Source organism: Aulostomus chinensis, chromosome 2, assembly GCF_037954235.1.
Source record: "Aulostomus chinensis isolate RoL2024-O1b breed Wild chromosome 2, RoL_Achi_v1.0, whole genome shotgun sequence".
NCBI classification, from domain to species: Eukaryota; Metazoa; Chordata; class Actinopteri; order Syngnathiformes; family Aulostomidae; genus Aulostomus; species Aulostomus chinensis.
Genome location: NC_141321.1, coordinates 25,554,442 through 25,577,538, shown reverse-complemented (window position 1 = coordinate 25,577,538; position 23,097 = coordinate 25,554,442). Strand labels below are relative to the sequence as shown.

At 43.6% G+C, this 23,097-nt stretch overlaps 2 protein-coding genes across 2 annotated transcripts in view; both read right to left on the bottom strand.

Annotated features, from left to right (window-relative positions):
* Positions 1-23,097, bottom strand: part of kif26ba (kinesin family member 26Ba) — a 78,241-nt gene that overhangs the window by 4,452 nt on the left and 50,692 nt on the right. The window contains exons 8-27 of the mRNA XM_086187330.1: positions 20,842-20,987; positions 19,875-19,991; positions 18,545-18,731; positions 17,374-17,563; positions 14,201-14,372; positions 13,357-13,689; positions 13,106-13,276; positions 12,477-12,615; positions 12,063-12,294; positions 8,858-8,959; positions 8,526-8,653; positions 8,106-8,285; positions 7,688-7,974; positions 6,538-7,228; positions 5,518-6,449; positions 5,034-5,287; positions 4,674-4,823; positions 3,825-4,039; positions 1,128-1,393; positions 352-502 (exon numbers count right to left, since the gene is read on the bottom strand). Of these exons, the coding sequence (XP_086043456.1) occupies positions 352-502; positions 1,128-1,393; positions 3,825-4,039; positions 4,674-4,823; positions 5,034-5,287; positions 5,518-6,449; positions 6,538-7,228; positions 7,688-7,974; positions 8,106-8,285; positions 8,526-8,653; positions 8,858-8,959; positions 12,063-12,294; positions 12,477-12,615; positions 13,106-13,276; positions 13,357-13,689; positions 14,201-14,372; positions 17,374-17,563; positions 18,545-18,731; positions 19,875-19,991; positions 20,842-20,987 (5,043 nt within the window). The remainder of the gene's footprint in view (positions 1-351; positions 503-1,127; positions 1,394-3,824; positions 4,040-4,673; positions 4,824-5,033; positions 5,288-5,517; positions 6,450-6,537; positions 7,229-7,687; positions 7,975-8,105; positions 8,286-8,525; positions 8,654-8,857; positions 8,960-12,062; positions 12,295-12,476; positions 12,616-13,105; positions 13,277-13,356; positions 13,690-14,200; positions 14,373-17,373; positions 17,564-18,544; positions 18,732-19,874; positions 19,992-20,841; positions 20,988-23,097) is intronic.
* dcst2 (DC-STAMP domain containing 2) lies at positions 8,865-11,853 on the bottom strand. The gene is made up of 2 exons (XM_086187319.1): positions 9,144-11,853; positions 8,865-8,959 (listed from the first exon to the last, which is right to left on the bottom strand). The coding sequence occupies exon 1, from the start codon at positions 11,428-11,430 to the stop codon at positions 9,157-9,159; it is 2,274 nt and encodes a 757-aa protein (XP_086043445.1). The 5' UTR covers positions 11,431-11,853; the 3' UTR covers positions 8,865-8,959; positions 9,144-9,156.

The window sequence follows — 23,097 nt, the reverse complement described above, 5'->3', positions numbered from 1 at the left end:
TGACAGTCTGATCATGTCCTGCATTGACCTTCTCAGCCACCTGAGGAACAGTTGCCCTTCTGTTTTTGCTCCAGGTTTGTGTCATCACTAATTCACGAGCAATAGGCTCATTGAATTTGCACCGCTGTCTACCCCCCCCCCAATGTTCCCATAGAGGATAGATCTCACATCAGTCGGTGTTCTTAGAGAAACACTTGCTAGTTGAGAAGCCTTAGTGACCAGAGCTTCTGCTATCTTGCCCCAACGTTGGACCGTTTTTATAGATCACTTCCAAAGATCAACTGTGTTAGTTCAGCATGTTTGTGCATGCCACAGAGCAGGACTGGATGTTAATTGTACTATTACACTTACACTCCGTGGTCCATTTGTGTGGCTCCAGCATCAGGTACTGTTTGGTTTGTTCCAGTTCTTTCTTCAGACACTGGTACTTGGCTCTGACTTCACTGATGCGCTGCTGACGGTGCTCCAACAGACGAAGCTTGGCACTGACATACACCACCTCCTGAGGTGGACACAGACGCACATGAATTCAATTCAACTTCATTTGTCCAGATTAGTGTGTAACACATCCCAGCAACCTCAGCATTGATAGATTTACATACATATAGTCACACTTCATGGACTCCCAGTATAACTGCAGTGGGCTACTGTCAGAACAGCTTCACCAGAGCAGTTGGGGGTTCAGGCTTTTCTTTAAGCCGCTGCAGGGAAAATCTATATTTCATGCTTTCCTCTCCCGCCCTTCCACTCAAAGCACAATGCTCCCTCTTCTGAATACAGAGAGAGGGAACCTAAACCCTTCCATGCATTAATTTGCAACAATTTCATGACTTATACTGTACCACTCTATATTCTGCAAAATGTAAAGAATATATATAACATTTTATGAAGTGACACTTAAGAGTAATACGATCATACAGAATGTTGGGCTGATATTAATTACTTGTTGATTTTTTTTTTTTAACTGATGAATTTTTAAAACCATTTTTTTTTCCACAGCTCATTCCTCATTCACCACAGTAGCTCAGGTATTTCATTTCTTCTTCTTTGCCCTCTGGTCATCTTTTCTGCCTCTCTTAACTTCTCTCCCCCCCCCCCCATCCCTCAGTCTCCTTCCTTCTTCTCACCTTGCTACCTCCTCTGTCCCTCCTCTTCTGCAGCCGCTCCACATCATCTATCTCGTACACCTTGATCTCAAAGGTTTCTGTCGCTGCTGTCGTACTCCGGAGAGTTGTGGGTGCAGGGGGCCCTAGTGGGCCATCAACCCAGCATGCCCCTGGACTGGAGGAGGAGGAAGAAGAGGACGTGATGGCCTGTTTGGAGGAGCGATGAGAGGGTGAGGAAGAGGAGGAATCTAAGGTCAAAGCTGGGATCAGACGACGGCGCTGGAGACCTGAAGATTGACAAGAAAGACAGTTACAGACCAACAAAGGAAAAACATCTCTTTTCGACTATACTGTACCTACATTACACAGAACCTTCACCAACAGCCCTGCATTATATACTCGATTAAATTCACTAGCGTCTTCAGCTACAACATAGTCAATACAACAGCTCTGACTTGAATTCCACAAGCTTATCATTTTTCAAATTTGGTTAAAATTGTCAGAAAAGTGATGATTCTCTTGGTTCTATTAGTTTAAATTAGATTGCACATGGGTGGCATGGTGGTGCAGTGGTCAGCACTGTCGCCTCACATCAAAAAGGTTTCTGGTTTGAGTCTCCATCGCGGGATCTTTCTGTGTGAGTCTCCATGTTCTCCCCGTACCTGCGTGGGTTCTCTCTGGTACTCCAGCTTCCTCCCACAGTCCAAAGACATCAAGAGGGGACGAGGCTGATTGATACTCTAAATTGACCGTAGGTGTGACTGTGAGTGTGAATGGTTGTCTGTCTCTATGTGTTGGCCCTGTGATGGACTGGTGACCTGTCCAGGGTGAACCCCGCCTCACGACTGAAAGCCGCTGGGATAGGCTCCACCCCGCGACCCTTAACAGGATAAGTGAAAGAAAATGGATGGATGGATGGATAGATTGCACATGTACAGCTAATAAGTAGACAGTGGGTGGTGATTGCATATAACTACACAGTAATGAATAAAACCATGGTTTCTTTATCAGATACTAAGCGACGTAACATTTTCTTAGGGGCTTCTTTCAATATGTAAACAATGATTCATCTTTAAATGCAAAATAGATGGAATGGCTTGTTGTGTTTATTAGATATTTTAAACTGCCCTCATGGCTAAGTGGAGGACCACTTTGTGTTTGTTAAACCTCAAAATTCCAGAAGAAAACAGGAAAATGTGATTAGAATAGAAATAAGCACCAGAAGAGGAGTTAGGTCATGGTTGGAGTGAACGAGATCAAAAGTAGAAAGGGAAAGAGAAACACATGGAGTTCAGGGCAAGATTCAAAAAAAAGTTTTGTGTCTATCCACAAAACCCATGGATAGATATGAGCAGCAGGTCATCCTCTGATGTGCCCACTATGCAAGAATGAACACAGACTTACATGTGCATGCATACTTTGCATGGAAATTGCCAACCATGTCGACAGGAATGTGAGTTATCAGATTAACCAGGAACAGTGAGATAAGGTGTAAGAGAACGAGGAGAGAGAGCCGTTAAAGAGACAGCGGTGATTTTAATAAGGTTGCGGCTGTCTCGTGGTCTAAGTATGTGCAGAAAGGTCAGGCAGAGACATTTGTATTTCATTATGTAGCAAGAATCAGCATATAAGGGGACAGCGGAAGAACTGGGAGAAGTTGCACGGGAGGGGGGGAGATGTGTGAGAGTAAAAGATGAAACTAGGAGAGTTTGAGACATGGAATAGAGAACGTATGGAAAGTGAATCATGAGTGACTGAGCAACTGATGCATTATGTTTTTATAATGAATGTCACTTACTCTTTATATTTGGTCTCAACTGAAGCTGAATTGTTGTATATATCCTGAGCACAGCCTCTACTGGCTTCACCTGAGTGTACCGCACACACACTAATCCTCTCTTTCCTGTTCTTTGTGTCGTCTTGTGACAGTTTGACAGTAAGCGGGCTCTTTGAAGCACAGAATCAATTGTGGAAAAATGAGAGTAAATCTAGACTTTATGCTGCATGGCAGGAGGTGAGGCTGCACTCCACACACAGATGGAAAGGGTATTCCAATTTAAATCAATAATCAGAGACTCACCGGGGAGAGCTGCCTCTGTCAAATCTGATTTTATGCACGTATCCATTCTCATGGTTAACCAGTGGAGTGTAATTTGGCAGGCACATTAAAGCTCTCTGTGTAATGTTCTGGTGAATATATATTCATTATTTCCCACACCAGCAGATCCCCTTTACCATTTCACAGATGGGTGGTCAGGGTCACCTTTACTACCTTGCTCCTTCTGCAGCCACAGTTTTCTTCACACTTATCTGTCCACCGCTTTCCCATTGTTATTTCTCATCAAAGGATTCACCTCGTAGCAGTGCGTCTATTTATTTCTATCATTGATTTTACTTCAAGAGCTTTTCTGTTTATAGCTTTCATTTTTTGAGTGACAAGTTGATTTGTACCAGCAAAATAAAAATAGTTATCTTTTCAAGTGACCTTTCAATCATGAATCCACGAATGACTAAACAAATTGTCTCTCAATGTCACATTCTGACACATGTAACGGTTGTAAAACATTACCAGAGTTTTCAGTTTTGTGGTTTCAACACAAGTTTAATTCAGATTGTTTTCATAGTTTTGTCCCCTATTGCCTGCCAGCAAGACTGAGCCAATCTTTCCCTGGTAGTCCGTCCTATTAAGCAGAAAAGTCATATATCGATTGAAATGACCTGTGTTGTTCCTGCTCTTCTTGCTGCTCTTGGAGCTCCGTCTGGAGGAGGTGGTGGCTGAGCTGTGCTCACTGAGGGAGTCTTGAGCTGAAGATGTACTTCCTGTGTTCTCGCTACTGTCTCTCAGCATGCTCTCATAGCCACTGCTGCCTCCACTGTGGTAAAACAATGCTGTCTTGCCCATGGCTGGAGGTAACTCGCCACTGAGTACACTGCTGTTGGTGGGGAAATGTGAATATAGTCAGAAAACAATGGCACATGTCAAAACATGATTCTTCTTCATGTCAAATTAAACAAAGCAGTCGTTATTAACCCAAATAATAGGAATAGCAATGCTTCTCCCAGAGAGTGTATTTTTCCTTTCGGGTATTCACAAATAGGTGTCTCCCAAGACATTTTTTTCAGCTGAATTACTTCTTTGTGACTCTAGAATGCAGAAAAAGCCAGTTGCATACATGTCGCTTGTAGCTACTAGCAGTCCATAGCTGCCAACCACAAAAAACTGCAGAACTGTCTAAAAATGTCAGACCTCACAAGTACATTGTCCAGTACCACTGTCTTCCCAATACACTCAGTCATCCTCAAACACTTTGATTTGACCTAAATACAAAGGTTATTATACCACTTCCAGTTTGGCGTTCAATCATGATAGCATATTCAGTTGAACCAACCCATTTGCACTATTTCTTTTTTTGTTAAAATCAAAGTGTTTATGGATTGTGGAGCAAACAAGTGGTAAATGAATATTTGGATTATATCACATGATGCAGCTTAGGGTTTTAAACAAAAAAATTGAACAGATTTGCTGTTGTTTGTTTTCTGTATTTCTCAATATGGAACTGGACTTACCTGTTGTCACTTGCATGGCCGCTGCTGCACCGGTGTGGTTTTCTGGGAGCTGTGATCTTGCTGTAGGGAGAGGGGAGGGTTTGGACCACTGCTGCCCTCTCCTCTCCAGAGCCCCCTCCAGCACCTCCCCCTGCTGTAGCCCCCCCTCCACTGGGGAAAGGCATAAACACAGGTTTTAATACAATTTTAATCCACAATCTTGAAAGGGTCAACATTAAGGCTTCTGCACCTTCACCCTTTCATTGTCGTGATTTTTTGGCAAAAGTAATATTTTGCTAGAAAAACCTACACATGACATAAATTGTTTTTTGTAACGTAGACTGCACTTCTAGAATATAAAATAAAGTAAAACTGTCTAACCTTGCCCCTCCAACCCCTCTGTCCTCCCCTGGATCCGTGCCTCCTCCCTGGGCATGAGTCCTGGAACGGGAGGCTGCACTTCCTTGGAGGAGCTCTGAAATTCGACCATTTACAGCCCGAAGAGGCAGCTTAGCAGCCAAACTTCCCCCACGACTGCGGCTCAGAGACTGCGTGGACCAGGATCCTGGCGATGGCCCCTGCTGCTGCTGCTGCTGCTGCTGCTGCTGCAGAGTGCCCTGGACTGAGTTCTGGAGCTGCTGAAACAGATAAAAAGCTAATGTGGCTGGTAGAAGGCAATAAGGCTCCAGTGACTGCAAAGAAAAAGGTTAGCTTATGACTTGAAGTGAGTTATTGATTCATGTGTTTTGTGACTAAAACTTTACATTCACTAACCGGATGCAGTGAGTGGTTCATCTCCTTGACTGATGAGCAGGTGCTAATCAGAGTGTGCGTGTGTGTTTTGGCCTGAAGAATAAGAACTCACTTTTCCATTCGGAGGAAGGCTGGAGCTGCGGCTGGCAGCTTGGCTGAGAGACTTGGTAGAGAAGCTCAAAGTCTTGGTACTGGATGAAGACAGACTCCTGGCCTTGGGGCTGCTGGTCATCAGCAGCTTACTGACAGCAGAGATCTTTGACTGGCCACTTGATTTGGCTGGTGACTGTGGGGCGCTGCTTGAACCAGGATTGGCACTGAAAGTGGGGCTATTGCTGTTTCCAGTAGGAGAAGCTACTGATCCAGCACGGGTGAGGCTGCGGCCAGTACGAGGCATGGTACTGTCCCCCCTCACTCCTCCTCCTATCCCTCTTAGGCTCTCACCCCTTTCCAGGGAGAAGCAGTCATAGTGATGGGAGCCATTGTGAGAGTTGTGGACCCGGCCCAAAGAATTGGTTCTGTTAGCGAGTTGTTCCAGCTTGGCACTGAAAAGTCTGCTGCTATCTATACTTGAGCCCCGTTGTCTGGTGCCACATCCAGATATTCCTGCGTCATCTGCAGAGGTACCCAGCAATGACAGTCCATGAATGGTTTGGTGAAGTGGGCTGGCTGCTCGGTTACGCTGGTCGAGGCTCGACTTCCGTACTGGTGGCAAAGGTGGGATTCCTCCCCTCTTGTGTGACAAAAAGCCAAGTTTTCCAGTTGATCCTCGGCGGTCAAGTGTGGCGCGAGGGCTGCAGGGAGTTGAAGAGGTGACACCAAGATTTCTGTACTCTATTCCATTATCCAAGCCATCATGGCGGTTCAGGCGATGCCAGCCACGTGGAAGACTGGCAGTTCGGTGGACATCTGGGTTGTAGATATTGGTCAGGCACTCACCAGGAGCAATAACGGCAACCATCTCACAACCATCCACCACTCTCTTAAAGGAATCTGGAGATGATACCACATCCCCGCCTGAACTATAGCTACCATGATCCTCGCCTGTTGAGGGAAGAATAAGAAATTAAGGTGACATTCCACGTATATCTGCTATCAGAAATATATCACTTAGCATGGTAAGATTTCTTACCCTCATTGCAGAAACTCCGGCAGTCCCCATTCCCTACTTCAGTCTTCTCTCCCAAGTGGCTCTTTGAATGCTCTGCCTCCCTTTTCTCTGGCTTCATATCATAGACAAGCTCCCTGGACCTTCCCTCTTCCATGCCACGCTTCAACCAGGGGTCTTCAAAGCTCATCTCACTGGATATGGAAGTCGGTGTGCTGAATTTGACAGAGTCTTTGATTAAGTTGGAGTTGCCTGCTAATGAGTGGATGGTCGGTTCCTGCATGATCATGGGTGTGACAGCTACGCACGGATGAACACTGACTGTGGTTTTGAGGGGTGAGAGGTTACCAAGTCCTGCCAGAGACTGAATGGTGGTTTTAGCCATGGAGGGAGGTAGTTTCCTCTGCCTGTCCTTGGTTGGAGTTCCCTTCTCACCCTTGGTCTCTGACAACACCACCTCTCCTTCCAGACTTCCTCTCCTTGAGCTATCACTGCTTTCATTATCTCCTTGCCCATCCATGAGAAAGGCAAGACTTTGGTTGATTTCAGGTTCAGCCATGGCTTCCCCTTGTTGGCTCTGGGACTGGCTGAAGCTGTGGAGTGACTGGTCAGCTTCACTGCCCACACTCAGATCACTCATCCAGGAGGAGGAACCACAGTAGGATATTGATGAGGATAAAACCTCTCCTTCAAGACGCAGCTTGGCCATTGCCACCTGCAATGATTTTCATTGAAAAAAGATTTATGTTCTATCCTTGAAGTACATCTTCATCAGACCGTAGTGTGGTGTAATACTCAATAACAAGGATCAAAAGTGCATACATCCACAAAAAATGCTTGTGCAGGAGAAAACGTTGCTCATTGCAAATAAAGAAACTTTTCTTCAATTGCAATGTGCAGCTTTTACACCTAGGAAATAATTTTATGAATGGATTAAAACTGTTTTATAATCTATAAGTCAAAATAATAAGTCAAAATAATATTATTTGAGCTTCATTTATAAAGCACTTTCCAATCCATGAATTCCTCACATGAAACATTTTATCTAAATTTAAGTTAAAAATCTTTGATACGCTTATATAATGTCCAAAAAAGGCACACTGGATTTATAGATTCTAATGATACAAATTGGTGTGTGGTGCTTTAATTGCAAAGCAATGTCAGTCACACTAACCTCTGCCATGGCTACAACTTCTTTAACCCCGGCAGTCTTAGAAGGACCTGCAGGCATATTATAATCCTCTAAAGCTCCATCCTCAACAGTGCCTCTGTGAATCCGGACAGGCTGACAGTCTGAGGCGATAGTGTTGACAGGACAGCAGTCACTGTTGAAGCTGATGATGCTCATTGGACGACACGTCAGGCCCTGATTCTCCATGAGAATATCAAGATCCTCTTCAGCTCCGGAGTAGATTAGTTCATCCTTTCCAAGCAAGTGAGGCCCCGCTGGTCCGACACATACTGCTGGAGTTCAAGGAGACATTGACTTTGTTTGTGTGGTCGACACCCCCTTGTAATTTGCATGTGACTCACAACTTATACATCTCATTCCCTTCCCTTGTGTAGAAATAGCTCTATTAGTTGCAACTCACCGTCCCTGTGCATATCCAAAGGTATTGGTGGGACGTCATCATCACAGAGTGTCTCAGCTGAGCCAAGACTGGCAGATAGGGATGCAGTTGGCTCTCTGATTTGTGGGCTCATGCCCACAGGAGATGTCCTGGACAGCAGGGACTCCGTGGAGGAACGGCCACTGTCTGCAGCCAAACTATCTGCAGAATCAGCAACACACATTTTATGGTGAATTGTACTGCAAGTGTAGAAAACGTAGATCCATTTAATGGCATTTCACAAAATGGCATGTTATGATGCCAGGATTTTCCTTTAGTTGTTTTTCAGGTATATTCTGTTACACACAAACGACTCCACAATTATATGTGGTGAAAGATATCAAACATGCAAGGTACACTGCAGTGAAAGCACAATTCAAAAGCACGTAGAGAGATGCATACTGTCTGAGGTCAAAGTGTCTGTTGTCTGGCTGTCCTGAGCCAAAGTGTGTGAAGACAGGGGTGGTGTTGCTGGCATCACACCCTTCTGAGTATAGACTTTACACCGCTGTGATGGCGAGGACGGAGGCCTGTGAACAGTTTGGATTTGGTTACTGCTGTATTCTCAAACATTTACTGTAGACCACATGCTTACTCTTTAATGTAGCACTCATACTGAGGAAGCTCCAGCAAACAAAAAGCCTGCTTATTTTTTATGCCTTCTGAAGTTTGTTTTCTTTGGCACTGACTGACAAGATGTCACTGGTAAACTGACCATTGTTCAAGCATCTCACCTGTAGTCAGAGGTTTTTGTCAGGCTGGCGATGCCAAGGCGCGGTGATCCCAGAGGACGCGTCTTCCCATCAATGTTACTCCCCAAATTCAGACTCTCACGACTATGTGACAAAAAAGAAGCCATTTAAAACACTCACAATTAGGTCCACAAGTACGTAAAATTTATATTGCACATTTCATCTTATGTAATCAATGTCATGTGTGTCAAAAATGATGACAGTTTTCTTCATTATTGTTTTTTATTAGTTTTTTATTCATATTTGTAATAAATTACTATATATTAACTTCAGGTCACTGGTCAAATCTCAAACTCTTCCTGAGATGTTGTGCAGTCTGAATCAAACACAGGATCCTGGACGGGTTGCGGTGAGTGGATGACGACAGCCTCAAGGCTGGCATAAGATGAGGTGTCACTTTCTGACCCGGATTCATTCTGGTAGATCATGTCTGCCTCACTGATCTCAGAAGGTCCCTGGTGTGCTGTCATGGAGATCCTTCTCTCCATCAGTGCCCGGGCCCCAGGGTCAGTGATATGCGTTGAGATCAGTGCTGTTGTCCACAAATTTAACTGTTCGTCATCGCTGGAATCGAGCTCCTCTTCACCATCTTCCTGGAAGACCAGAGGTCGTGTACAGACAACACAGGTGTTTCCTAGACTGTGGTAACATGGCCGACAGTACACGCCTGGACACTGCTGTACATCACATATGACCATGTTGTCGTCCTCCGGCCCCACCCTCTCACTGCAGGCCAAACAGGTGACTGATGACAAACCCAGCAAGTTAGACAGGTGACCTCCACCAGGTAGTCGTAGCAGCAGAGTCCGAAGATGACTTTCCTCTCTTCCCCCTCCATCAGCTAGGTTCCTGGTAGCAGAGGTTCTCAGGGCTCTGCCCACTGCCCTCCTCTCATCCAGGATCTTCTGACGGAGGAACCGGAGCCTTTCCAGCTCTCTCTCTGGATAGTAGCAAGCACAGATCAGCCGACTGCAGCGCCGCATGAATGCTCCAGTCACAGTGATGAGTAGAGCCAGACCCAAGAGGAAGCCTAATATGAAACATGTGGCGTAGCTGGGCTCTGACGGCTCCAACAAACATTTCTTGCTGATCACAGTGATATTACCCTGCTGTAAGACGTTAAATGATGCCACTAGATCCCTGAAAATGTCAGAGGCGTACCCTGATCCATTCACCTGCATCGACATCGTGAATGGAACTCTGGCCACAACATCCCCTGTCGCATGGTGGTGCACCTGATCCAGCATCCAGAACACTATGAAGTCAAGTGCCAACAGCAGCCCACCGATCACCATGTGCTTGACTACCGAGACCACACCTCCCAAGATGGCCCGCTGCTCTTTGTTTGTCAGGGTCAACGACAATGGTGTGATATAGGTTTTTGCCTCGTGGAGCGTGATTGGCATGACAGAAGCTCCATCCTCTAGTGTCATCTGCTGGTCAAGCTCGACCAGCTGAGTGCTGACGTAGACATTTTCAAAGTTGATGTCAGACAGGTACCTTTGCCTGTACCACCGTGCTCTCAGGAAGGAGAAGGCCAGCAGAATGAGGCTGCAGTACTTTAGCGGCTCGAACAGCATCTGAAGAAACTGAAGGTCCGACGAGACTTCCTCCATGATGTTATGAGTTATCTCCTGTAGGGACTTGTTGCTGCTGGCGTCCAGGTCAAAGGTCACTGAGCCTGAGATGTTAAAGTCAAACTCCCGCTTCATGTGTTCAAAGGCTGTTAAGACGGGGTCTGCCAGACGTTTCTTCAGATGGTCAGCAATGTAAGAGGGGATGACACAGAAGAGCTCACCAGCACGAGCAATGTTGCAGAGCCACTGGAAGCCGTCCACTATGTCACACAGAAAGTTGAAATCTCCAAGCCTCTCTGAGCAGTCAGCACGAGCCTCTGAGAAAACTGCACGACACTTTCTGTATGGAGAACCCAACTTATCATTACAGATGTCTCCAATGTCTGCCAGGAAGTGGAGGACATTCCTCAGAGTGCGAGCAATGTGGCGAATGCTGTCAGTCAGAGCGCTGATGAAGTTCTGGACCCGTCCTGCCACGGCCATGGCATTACTAGTGAGCTGTCTGATCTTGTCTAACACAGAGAAGAGCGGTGCAGCAGCTCTCTGCATTAGCTCCTGAGTCTGATTGGCTGCCAGCTCGGCTCCACACAGTAGGCTGTTGGCAGCTCGCTTCGTGTTCTCCAGCATGTTGGTTAGTGGACCATACAGCAGCAGCGAGACAAACAGGTAGAGCAGAAAGTTTCTGCCATGAACTGAGCACAGTGATGGTAGCACAATCATGCAGTCAGCCCGAATGCCAGCCGACAGTCCCATGCCAAAGGCCACAATGGTGGCAAAAGCCAGGGTGCTGTAGACACAGAACCAGAATGGCTGTTTTTGCAGAAAGAGTGCCATGACACCGTACAAAGACATCAACAGTAACGCAAAGATATATGCTATCAGGCTCAGCCCAGCATCCTTCAGATGACCTTTGACCTTCCTCCAGCTACAGAGAGAAGAGCATCCAGCCAAGCTGGGGAGGGAAATACTGAAAAACATTTATATTTGTATGAAACTATGAGAAAGAAAGAAACCCGGAATTAATAATAATCTTAGAGAAGTGGAAATAAATAACAACATTAATTTAATTCCAGGATTTAGGACTGATCCCTAAACCTCTCAACAGGACGAGGGCTATAAGGTTTTAGGTTGTCTTTGTGACAATAAAAGGTTGAAAGAGCTTTAAATATGAAGCAAAGAGTGTTAATTAGTGACCTGACAAAAGCATGTTCCTTTGATGTGTCAGCCTGAGACCACTGCCGGAATTCTACAAGTGAGCTTGGATTTCCTAGTTGTGATGCTTTTATATGATGCAACCGTGACAAATCAAAGCCAACTCTGCACAAACAGTGGCATAAGTTCTGGATCAGACCACAAACCAAGTACACACACACACACACACACACACACTCACTCTCTCTCTCTCTCCTAAGATTTAGAAATAAACAACGGATACTTTTCTATGATTAACTTACTTCATATTTTAAGTATTTCACTGATGAGCTAGAACATACTACCATATACAGACATGACAATCATACAGTGTAGACTGAGGCATTTCAAACTCATCATGCTACAGCAGTTTATTAGTTAGACTGTTTAATATTCTACACACTTTTGCAAGTCCTCACCTGTCAGACTGTTGGGAGCCTTTGGTCCTGTGCAGGGGGTTGGAGGTGCTGCTTCCTGTAACATTCCTGGTACCAGTAACTATGGGCGAACCAGAACTCTGAGCCAGGCTATGGATCATTGTCTGGGCCAGTTCTGCCTCTTCCACCACCTCTTTAATATCCTGTAGCTGCTGGTCATTGGTCCTCCTCCTGGAAACTGTTGCTGCGGAGGAGGAAATCTGCATTGCACCTCCTACAGAACACAAAGAGTTCATGTTTTACAGAATAGTGATTTCAGAGTTTGAACCCAAAGTTGACATGCAATAAAAGTTAAAAAAAGGACTTTCCATTGATTTGATGCTGAATTAAGCATCAAATCAATTTGTTGAGGTCTGCAAATTAGGTTGGTGCTCTCAGAGTACTTTCTAGTTTTACCTGTTTTGGATTCTGTATCTAATTCTGCAGTAGAGTCGGGGGCAGAGGAAGCTGAGGTGGGGACTGTTGAAGGGGGGCATGGATCTTGTTTGGCACTTTGTTTATTCACTGGAACCTCTTCAAAGGGAAACTTTGTTACCTGAGAAAAAACACATAGGATTAGCAAGGCCTTATTCTTCAAATGAGAATATCTTATATCAATGAATTTAATGGCAGACAAAGGAAATGTCTTAGCTAAAGAAACTAAAAAAAGAATTTTCATATATATATATATATATATGCCTGTAAATTTCCAACAGTTGGGTCCACCTCTCTGCTCTACGCTCCATGGAAAAAAATATATCCAATGCAAGTATGTTACAAAACTAAAAACATGCTTCACTGAATGACAGGAAAATGAAATTATACACATAAAAATATATTATTCATACACAGAAAACCAAATAAAAATATCCTTTTTTACATTCGAACAGAGAACATTTTCCAAGTCACATCACCAAACCTTTCACAAACAATCACCAAAAGAGCTCATCACACTGGAACAACTGTCAGTTTCTTTTTCATGATTGTCTTCTTTGCTTTTATGGTTGTTGTTACACAAAAACAAGCAGACAGGAAATTCCCCTCACCTCCTCACTGCCATCAATGCAGTCTAGTCTCTCCTGCAGCTCAGCAAAGGTGTTGCATTTTAGGCACTCGGCTCCTTCCTCTGGAACCGGGGCCAAAGGCTGCCCTAGTAGTGACTGAGATGCTTGAGAGGGGCCACTGGGTTGATCCTGGCTCTCTGGCTGAGGCTGCACCTGTTGTGGGAGAAAAAAATCAATAGTGCACCTTTTTTGGATCACTGTCTAAACTCTAAACATTATGAAATTCAAATTACCTTGTTCTGGACTCCGACTGCCTGGCTTTGAGTTTGATGTGGCTCAGATGTTTTACCTCGAAGCAAAGCAGGAATAATTGGTACGAATTCAGGTGGACCCTCATTATCCGTCAGCTCTCTGTCTGATACAGCTGCCCCATTTGGGCCCACGTAGATCACTGTGTCACACGATTGCTCGCTACTTGAGTACTCATCAGGGTCACTGGACAGACGCAGCAATGGGAGGTCTGAGTCGTTGTCGCCGCGGTGATGGAACGGTCGCAGATGGGTCGGGCGACGCATACGACCTTCCTCACAGGAGCTCTCTCCTCCAGAGGAGCTGGAGGTGTATTGCTGAAGAGAGACAGGATGACAGCACGAGAGATGGTGTGAGGAGGCAAAAACAACGACAGAGAAAATATTCCATTTTTAGACATGCAGAACGTTCATGTTGTTTATCCATATGTAGGATGCTGATGACTTTTTCTCCATCTTCTTCTCTCAGCTGTACAGTTGGAGGTAAGTCGAGCTGATAGAGTTTGACAGCGGCGCTACAACCACATATTTTTGATTGATGGATGCAATTTATCACCTGACTCTCGAAGGTGTTATCATTCACAGCAGAATTATTTCAACACATAGTTGGAGATATGGATGCCGGATTTTGACATAAACATCAGTGCCATGTCAAGATTGTGAGTATGATGCTTTACTTTTGTCATGGACACAAAATAACAGCTGAACATCTGTGTACAGTGTTTTACCACAGTGGCTAGACTTTTTTGACTCAAATTTACACAAAATTTTGGTTTTATGAGACTTTTACTGAATATTTTGGAAGAATCAAGGTTTTATTAAAGCTCACCACAGTGACTTTTGTTTTCTTCTTTTTCATGCGAAGGACACGGGATGCTATTTGAATGGTGGAGAGGGTTTCTGAGAAGTCTCTGGGCGAGGCAGAGATGTGAGCAATCATGGTGGTCCGGCAGTTCATGTTGCCTAGCGACTCCCTTAGCAACATAGTCAGCTTGCTATCCCTAATAACACACATGCACAGAGATATGAGCAGAAAGACAAACTGGAATACAAAAAAAATGCATGGTCACTCAAAATTGTGATAAATCAGTTTTCCAAAAGGATCACCTGGACCATTATCAATACCTTCATTGTCCCTTTCTTGTTGTTGAGTTAAGGTTCCTCCCAGACATGCTAGGTGATAATGACAACACCAACATACACATACACACCTGAAGCAGAAGGATTCCAAAGGCCAAGTTATTAGTAAGTAATTATTGATGATGTTTTTCATGGACTGAATCAAAACCATTGCTTTTCCAGAGTCTTATGTGAAGCACTCTGGATATTATGTAGTCTAATATTGGGAGATGATCTTTCTCCTCAAGAGATTTGATGGGAGTCTAAAACTAGGCTGTGTGCTTAAGAAAAGACTTTCTCCTGGGTGGCCTACTGCACTCGCGCATTGTCTTTTGTGTGTATGTGCGTGCATGTGTATGTGTGTGTGTGAGTGTGTTTTTGAGGCCTGCAGGCTGACAGTGAGTACAGCTCCTCTGTGGCCCAATACCTCATGCTGCTGTCCCCCTTTTCTAAAAACACAGCCTGCAGGCATGTCTCTCCAGCGCGCACACACACACACACACACACACACACACACACACGAATACTTGTGTACACGCTTCTATCTTGACCTCCTCTTTCTCTTCAATGTGCTATTCCTCTCCTTCTGTTTGCTGCCTCAGGCTTCAACAAATCCTCTTCCCTCTCACTCCCTCTATCCCTCGTCACTGTATCTCTCCCTGAGATTAACGTGGGTAAATTCATGAGTCATGAAGTATTCATTTGCATGTTAATTCTAGAGCTAGGGACGTTGAATCAGACCTTGTATTTCTGCCTCCGCTCTTTATGTTGCCATATTTTAACAAGGGAAGGCTTCTGGGTTGAAGACCATCTTATAATGAATGCAACATCAAAATTCCTAGATCACCATAATTACTGGAAACCAATAATAACAAGTTATATCATCAACCGCTGGAGCTGGAGAATAGAATAGTGCCCCTAAGCTATCTTTTCAGCAGGGAAACTCCAGGTGGTTCATGAGTTTGAGTTGAAACATTTAATGGAGCACAAATTAAATTCCATTCTCAGAAAATGGCTTTTTATTAAATGAATTTATGATTTAGCCTATGAATCATACCTGTCCACGCCAGAAAAACACAAAGAATGACTGTTGTCTCCTGACCAATTTTGGGCAGTGACGCATTGCAGTAATATTGCTTTTCCCAGTAATGAATAGTAACAACAAGCTTGTCGAAAGATGGAAATGTTAACATCCTGCAACTGCGTATATTCCCATTACTTTGATTTTGTTAGGAGGAAGATTGAAAAAAAAAAAAAAACATTACTTGTGTGCATGTGTTTTTTTTTTTTTTCTGGTGTGAAATACACAACATGAGCCCTCCTGTATCAGATATCAAATAACAGTGAGTTCCTCACTAAAGATGAGCCTTCGACAGGTGTGCTTTCCATCCAGGCTTTTCTGGATTCATGCTGAACTGCTAGTTTGAAGACCGTGACATTCACCCAGAGTGTGAAAAATCTGACTTTAGAGGATGAAAGTATTGGGAGATGAATTGGAGAAATAGCCTAATGTAAAGAGTAATATGATGGAGTTCTGTTGGGAGGAGCAGGAGTAGCTGGACGTGTTATCTAGATGACCATCTGATACACCAGATGTAGTGAAATCGCTCTTGTTATCCTCACTGTCAAGCTTTGTCCTCCAAAGCAAAACCCGCATGTGAGTCTTAGGTGGACGGAAATCAACAGAAGGCTCATGTCAACACAGCATCTCGTCAAGATGCTCTTACTGTTACCGGCTGTCTCTAATTCTTCTCTATCATGGTGGACATCATTGCAGACCCAGTCACATTCTAATCACAACACAATTACACATTAAACGTGTCTTCCACATCGAATGTGTCCAGATACGGATTGCATTTAATAATAAGTGTCTAACATATGTCCGGCATGGCTGTAGGCTCTCTAGTTTTCCACTTGTTGTCTTCCAGTGCTACTTCCCTCTAAATTAATGATAATTATAGGAAGAAGATCTGCAAGCTATTGTCAGCACTTGCTAAAAAATACCAACAGCCAAACGTATTACTCGAAGCTCTGCAGTTGCACAGAATTCTACAGGTTCCATCCATGTTTGCATGGTTGTGCTCCTTTGCTCAAGGATTTGTGACTCTGTAGTGACATTAATGTGACAGACTTGCTCCAAGTTCATGGTGGCAGCAACATGGCTGCAAAGGCTCCACTGTTAAACCGGTCGAAATCCCCCCGCAATCCGACAACAGCACAACTTCATTGTCGGGTGATGGTGGGGGTTGTTTTACAATGTAAATGCAAGAGCTGGTGATTAAATTAACCCAGCGTGGAGCACAGAGCTACACAGCCTTGAGGAGAGTAGGGGAGTAAGGAGGAAGGAAGGAAGGAAGAAAATAGGAATTAAATAAAGAGAAAGGTAAAAAGAGGACATTTACATACCATACATACTGTACACTGCCGGGGCATACTTAACACACTACAGCAATTATAGAAAGAGCACACATGATATACACATTTGAACACAAAAACACACATTACATACCATCTTTGTCTGGATTACTGTATATCTTCTCTCACTCTCCCTTCCTCTCATTACAATCAGCAAAACCAATGCGATTAATAAGTGACGGCTATTGTTGTTGTTCATAACAGTAAGACAAAGGCAAAGGCAAATTTATTTGTAAAACACCATTCATACAAAGGGCAATTCCTAGTGCTGAGTAAGACCCCATAATTTTAGTGATCCATCACCCTCTTTCATTGCCACACTCCTCAGCTTCAAATCATTCCGAACTGTCCTTCACTCTACTTTTCTATCTTCATTTTCATTTTCTGAATTTACTCATAGCATCTAAGAACATTGACACGTCTTTCCTCTCCACACACCAACAGACACACCTACACACACAAGCCTACTTGTATGGGATGTGTTTGCTCCCGTTGACCAGGGCCAGGATCACGTTGCCAAGGGCCGACAGTGAAAGGCACAAAGGGGCAGAGCTGGGCGAAGAGTTCTCCTTGCTTTTCCCGCTTGCTCCACCTCCGAGTACTTTGACATCACAGCTGCCGAGGTCCAGCAGATGGAGGCGACTGCGACCTCCTGACACTGGAAGAGTGGAGGAGGAGACAGGAAAGTATGGTGGGAGGTAAGAGATGAACTTTTGAATTACAATCATATTCATCCCATTAAAGATACCCCAAGCCATGCTTGAGGATGATTTAAAATACTTTGCATAATAATTTGTGATATAGCTTAAAAATGTCACTTACCTTATTAAAATTCTTAAAATTGCACCCACTTATTATAACTTATTCTTAAAGGTGGAAAGATCCTGTTTAACAGTCAAAATGTGCTCAAGAAAGAGTTACATTGATTCCTGAGGGAAGAAGTAGCCTTTAGTCGGAGATTCAGCTGCTATTCACATAAGCAGATACGCCTAAATCTATTGCATTACAGCTGCTACTTTTACACATGAATTTGGGGGAAAAAATGCTCTTTTTATGCATAGATAGCAAGAAGTGAAGAACATATGAATGAACAATGTCTGAGGTGGGAACTGTGGCAGTAAAGTCTCAGTGGTGCATGAGAAACAAGTATCAGAATGTTACATCTTGCACCTACTGACATCAGCAAAGGTCACAGCTTCAGATATTTTTTGAACGCTTGTAGACATGTAATCACAAATGTAGTTTTCTAAAGGTTAAGACTGTTCAGAACTGTAATTACAGGATCCGCCATCCCTGCGGACTTGTGAAACACGCCACATCAGTTGTTTATGTCATCTTTAAACATCCTCAGTGCCTGCATGTGATATTTTGCTCCTCTGTGTGTCATATGCACGTTCTCACACACACACAAATCTTTCTGCCATAATCTCACGTTCGCTTTCGCATGCTTTAAATACAGATGTTTTGGTCAGAAATCTGTCATATCACTCCTACATTATCACCCCGATGTTTGTGCAGAGACGAGTGCATATTAACTGTCAATCAAACCCCAAAACTTTGTAGCGATAAAAGAGTCCATGATGGCATTAGAAGATGTGCCACATATATAAAAAGATATTTAAACAACACTGATACTTACTCCCTCCCTTGCCTGTCTTTTCCATGCGATACTGGTATATGTGTAATGTAAACAGCATGTGTGAGTTTCTGTGCTCTTCTTCGGTGGTATTAGGTCGCTGGCTACTGTGGCGGGCTGCTATGGCTGCATCTAGGAACCAAGCAGCCTTCTCTGGGGTCGGAGCACGCAATTCTGACTGGTTCTGGAGCTGCAGTGTAGGAAGGAAAAACAACATTGTGCTTTTTTAACAGCCAGAGACAAAGCAGCAGTGTGAGGCAAGAGGACAGGGACAGACGAGAGGGACGGTACAGCTAGTCGGTCTCCACTTACCTTCAGGAAAAGAAAATTGAGAATAATCAACTAAAATTTGCCTGCAGGCACAAGAGAAGGAGATCTACGTTTCTATATGTGTCTGTATCTGAAGGGTATCATTACTGATCAGATTATGTCAGATTAGTTAGGATTACACAGACATGCTTGTATCAAACCCTCTAATCCTATAAACCTATAACTCCACACACAACCTTGTCTTATATCACCACTGGGGACCCATCATTGACACTGCTTAATTCAGATGCCTTCCCTCGTCCCTAACTCAAATTCTTAAACTTTCATTACCCAAAACCAAGTGTCAACCTTCAGTCAGCCATTTAATTGTAGTATTTTCAGAAAATAGAAGTGCAGTCATAGTAAAAGGCCAATCACTCTTATTCTGCCACGTCTGACAATTTCTTTTACACACAGATTTATCAGGATAAAAATGTTCTTTTTGAGCATTTTTAAAGCAGTCCTTTTTTTGTTCATGTAGTTATGTTGTCTGCATGTTGACCCATTTCTGTATGACTGTTCAGAGGATTATGCAAAAACTAGAAAGCTGATTTCCAGAAAACCTAGAGAAGGGATGGAGTCTGAGTGAGTGGTTAGAAGCCATTCAACTTTGAGGGAGTTCCAGATATTTTCATTCATGTCTCAGCAAACAACAATAGAGGGCCATTTTAGTTTTCCCCTCAAGTAGTAACATCATTCAATGTGAATCAGATTAAAGAAAACAAAGCAGCTGTTTCTTAACTTTCAGAAATGTGCTGTGCATTTTAGGAGGAAACTGCATTTTAAAAGCAGAAGATTATCATACTGAATCTGCTGCTTCAAGGTGAGTATTTCTGTTACATACAAACAAGCATGTCTCAGGCTAGCTAAAGCGATAGAGAAGAAAGCACATTGACATAAGCCTGGGGCTGACGCACACGCACACACACACACACACACACACACACACACACACACACACACACACACACACACACACACAGTTCAATCTACTAAAGCTGCTTCTTGATTGGGGAGGTCATACCTGCATGCCACAGATGGGGTCCTCACACAGGTAGACTCCAGGAGACTGTCCATCCTGTAAACTTCCTGTTGCCACTTCAGACAGCAAGTCTTTAAGGTTCTCCTCTTTTCCCCAAACCTTCGGACACACACACGCACACACACACACACACACACACACACACACACACACACACACACACACACACACACACACACATGCAGACAAACAATGAGAGCTCTGTATTATGTCATTTACTTCATCCAGTGGTTACTTAATCCTCTTTTGATTTTGGGAAAAATACTTTCCTAAACTGATCCAAGATGAGAAAATTCCAGCCTTCATTTCACATTATTTACAACGAGGTAATGATTTCAGTGGCTTCTGTCCATTTGTTTGTGTGTTTCTTGGTTCTATCAACAATAGTGTATGAGAAGTTTTTGTGGCCCATTAATTACCATGTTGAGGCAAGCAAATTTTTATACTTCCTTGCAGAACACAAACCATATGATCTCTTCCAAGTTTCACAAGTTTCATTGGAGTCCCAGCCTAAAGATGACTACAAACTGAATTTATAGTCTTAGCGCTGCCTAGTGGTTACAGGAACTAAGCCTTTAACACAACACATATTTGATTAACATCAAAATTACACTGCGCTGTCTTCATGTGATGTACAGCATTGTAATGTATATTAAGTATGAGCTCTCTAGTGCCACCTAGTGGACACGGGGAATGGTATTTTTTTGTACACATTAGTCTTCATGAAAACTCCACATATCCACTCTAAAAACACCCACTCAACTCTGCTCAGTTTTGTTTAAGGGTCAAGCTAGAAAGCATCAGGATCAATAGTTTACCTTGGTGAAGGTGTGTGCTCTCTGAGTGCTTCTACTTATTAAACAGAATAGTGTAGTTTTGGATATGTAGGTAGGTATGTTGATGTTGCTGTAACCGCCTGTAGCAGTATAACTCCAACCGTAAGACTGACCTCAACTGCAGACACACGGACCGAGAAGCGTGCTCCTGTTTTCTCCTTCCTCTCATTGATAAGCTTAAACAGCCAGGAGATGGCACAGGGGATTATACCCAGAGTCTGAAGAGAGTCATCCCGACCAATCATGGTGTAGGATTTGCCTGGTTCAGACAGATGGAAGGAAAGGTGAAAAGAAAGATTGAAAACATTATCAAAAAAAGACCCCCCGGGGGAAAAGCAATGTGCATGTGCATGAAGTGTGTTTGAAAGTCTGAGGATGGGTGTTCACTCAGGGCTTACAGATCTGTCCCTCTGAGCCACAAGAGGATGATTAGCCCCCCTACCCCTGCTTTGGCTGTCAGGAGTTAGAGATCAAAAACACATGGAAACAAAGCCATATGTCACACCCACATGAACACTTGAGGACATCAAACACCTGACTCCTGTGATGCAGGGGAGAGAAATGTGTGTGATTTGTTCAGAGATAAGACGGAGGGGAGGTTGTCAGCTTCACTGTAATTTTACATTGTTCTCCCCCACTGGTTTCTGAAGGGCCGAGACTTACTGTCAAAACAAAGATGCGATTCATGATTTGTCACAAAAACATTCCTAAAACAGAGGAGTCACATGCTTGACAAAGAACAACAAATAAATAGGCAGCACTGCTTTTTAAGGTTCTCGAACACAAAACACAAAAATGCTTGGTTGTTTGTAATGTGACATATTTGCTAAAGAATATATTGAATATAACAATCATCTGTGAAAATAAAATTTTAAAACAACCCAGGAGCATTTTTTGCTCATTTAACAGATTTGTTTGTTGATTGCTTTTCATACAACTTATCAAATAGACTGGCCCTGCGACGGACTCGTGACCCGTTCAGGGTGAACCCCGCCTCTCACCCAGTGTCAGCTGGGATAGGCTCCAGCCCCCACCCACCCCATGACCCTTAACGGATAAGCGGTATAGAAAAGGGATGGCTGGATGGATGGATGGATGGATGGATGGATGGATGGATGGAGGCCAACACTAAGCTGATACCACTTCATTTATTAGCTCTGAAATGGGACACTGCTACATCACCATTGGCCCAGTTATCGCTGACTAATGCTACATGCAGCACATCAACACTGAAGCCATGGTGAAGAAGATATTTGTTCAAAGATGTAGACCAGAGGAGCAGCTCTCAAAGTAAATGGCTGAAGTTCTATGGCTTCATTCTCTGTAAAAGTAAAGATTCACAGAAGGTTTAATACGATCTAATCACATTATACCGCATTAGATGTATATGCTGTTGTTATTTATAGGCCTATTTCATTAAACTCTTGAATCGGATCACTACTCCGTCTTGGCTGATCTGACAATATAGGGAAGGAAAAAAAGGGTAATGGTCACGGAACATTTCTTATTTACGGCCTTTATGTATGTGAGGGAATCTGAAACTACACATCTGCCTGATTGTATACGTTAGTGTTTCCTTCACTCCCACAGCCTGCTAAGATGTGGTCAGCACGACGACCGCTCGACTGATTAACATAAATCTACCATAAGGTAATGCTTTGCTGAAGGCAATAAAGCATAGAGTATCTCTCCTGTGTTGAAGTTGATGCATATTCATGGTAACTGATCTCATCAGCATGACTGAAGCTGTCAGAGGAAGGTAGAGGGGATGGGGAAAGAGCAAGGCAGCATTATATCACCCACTCCAGATGATTCATCCAAGACCAATAATCCAACATCCAATAGCAACTCCAGCAGAAATAAATTAAAGCAAGATGATTCAATTACATTCCTGAAGTTCATACACCCCCCAGTATTTGGTGCTTTATTCATTTATTTCTATTCAGTGAAAACCTTGTTACGGTTATGTGCGTGTGTGTGCACATGAGTAGACTTTTCTGAGTCTGATCCTGCATGTGTGTCTACAGCCGAGGGCCACAGAGCCAAAGATAAATGTTCTGTGTGTTACTTTCATCATTTTAATTAGAGAAAAAGGTAATGCCCTCATAATGCAGCCTCATTAGGATCCATGGCCTTAGGTGAGCTATATCACTGGGAATGATCTCATCAGCGGTTACAGCAGCCGCCATTAAAACTGTTGCTAGCAAGGTCAGGGCAGCGCAATGGCATTAACAATAACAGTAACATTGATTGAAAGAGCAAACTATGTTGCAGTTTGATGGATTTCTCAATCGTCTAAAAACGCTTACAGGATCAAAATCAGATGAGTCAGTTATTGTACGTCTATCAAAGAGCACCATTGGATGCTG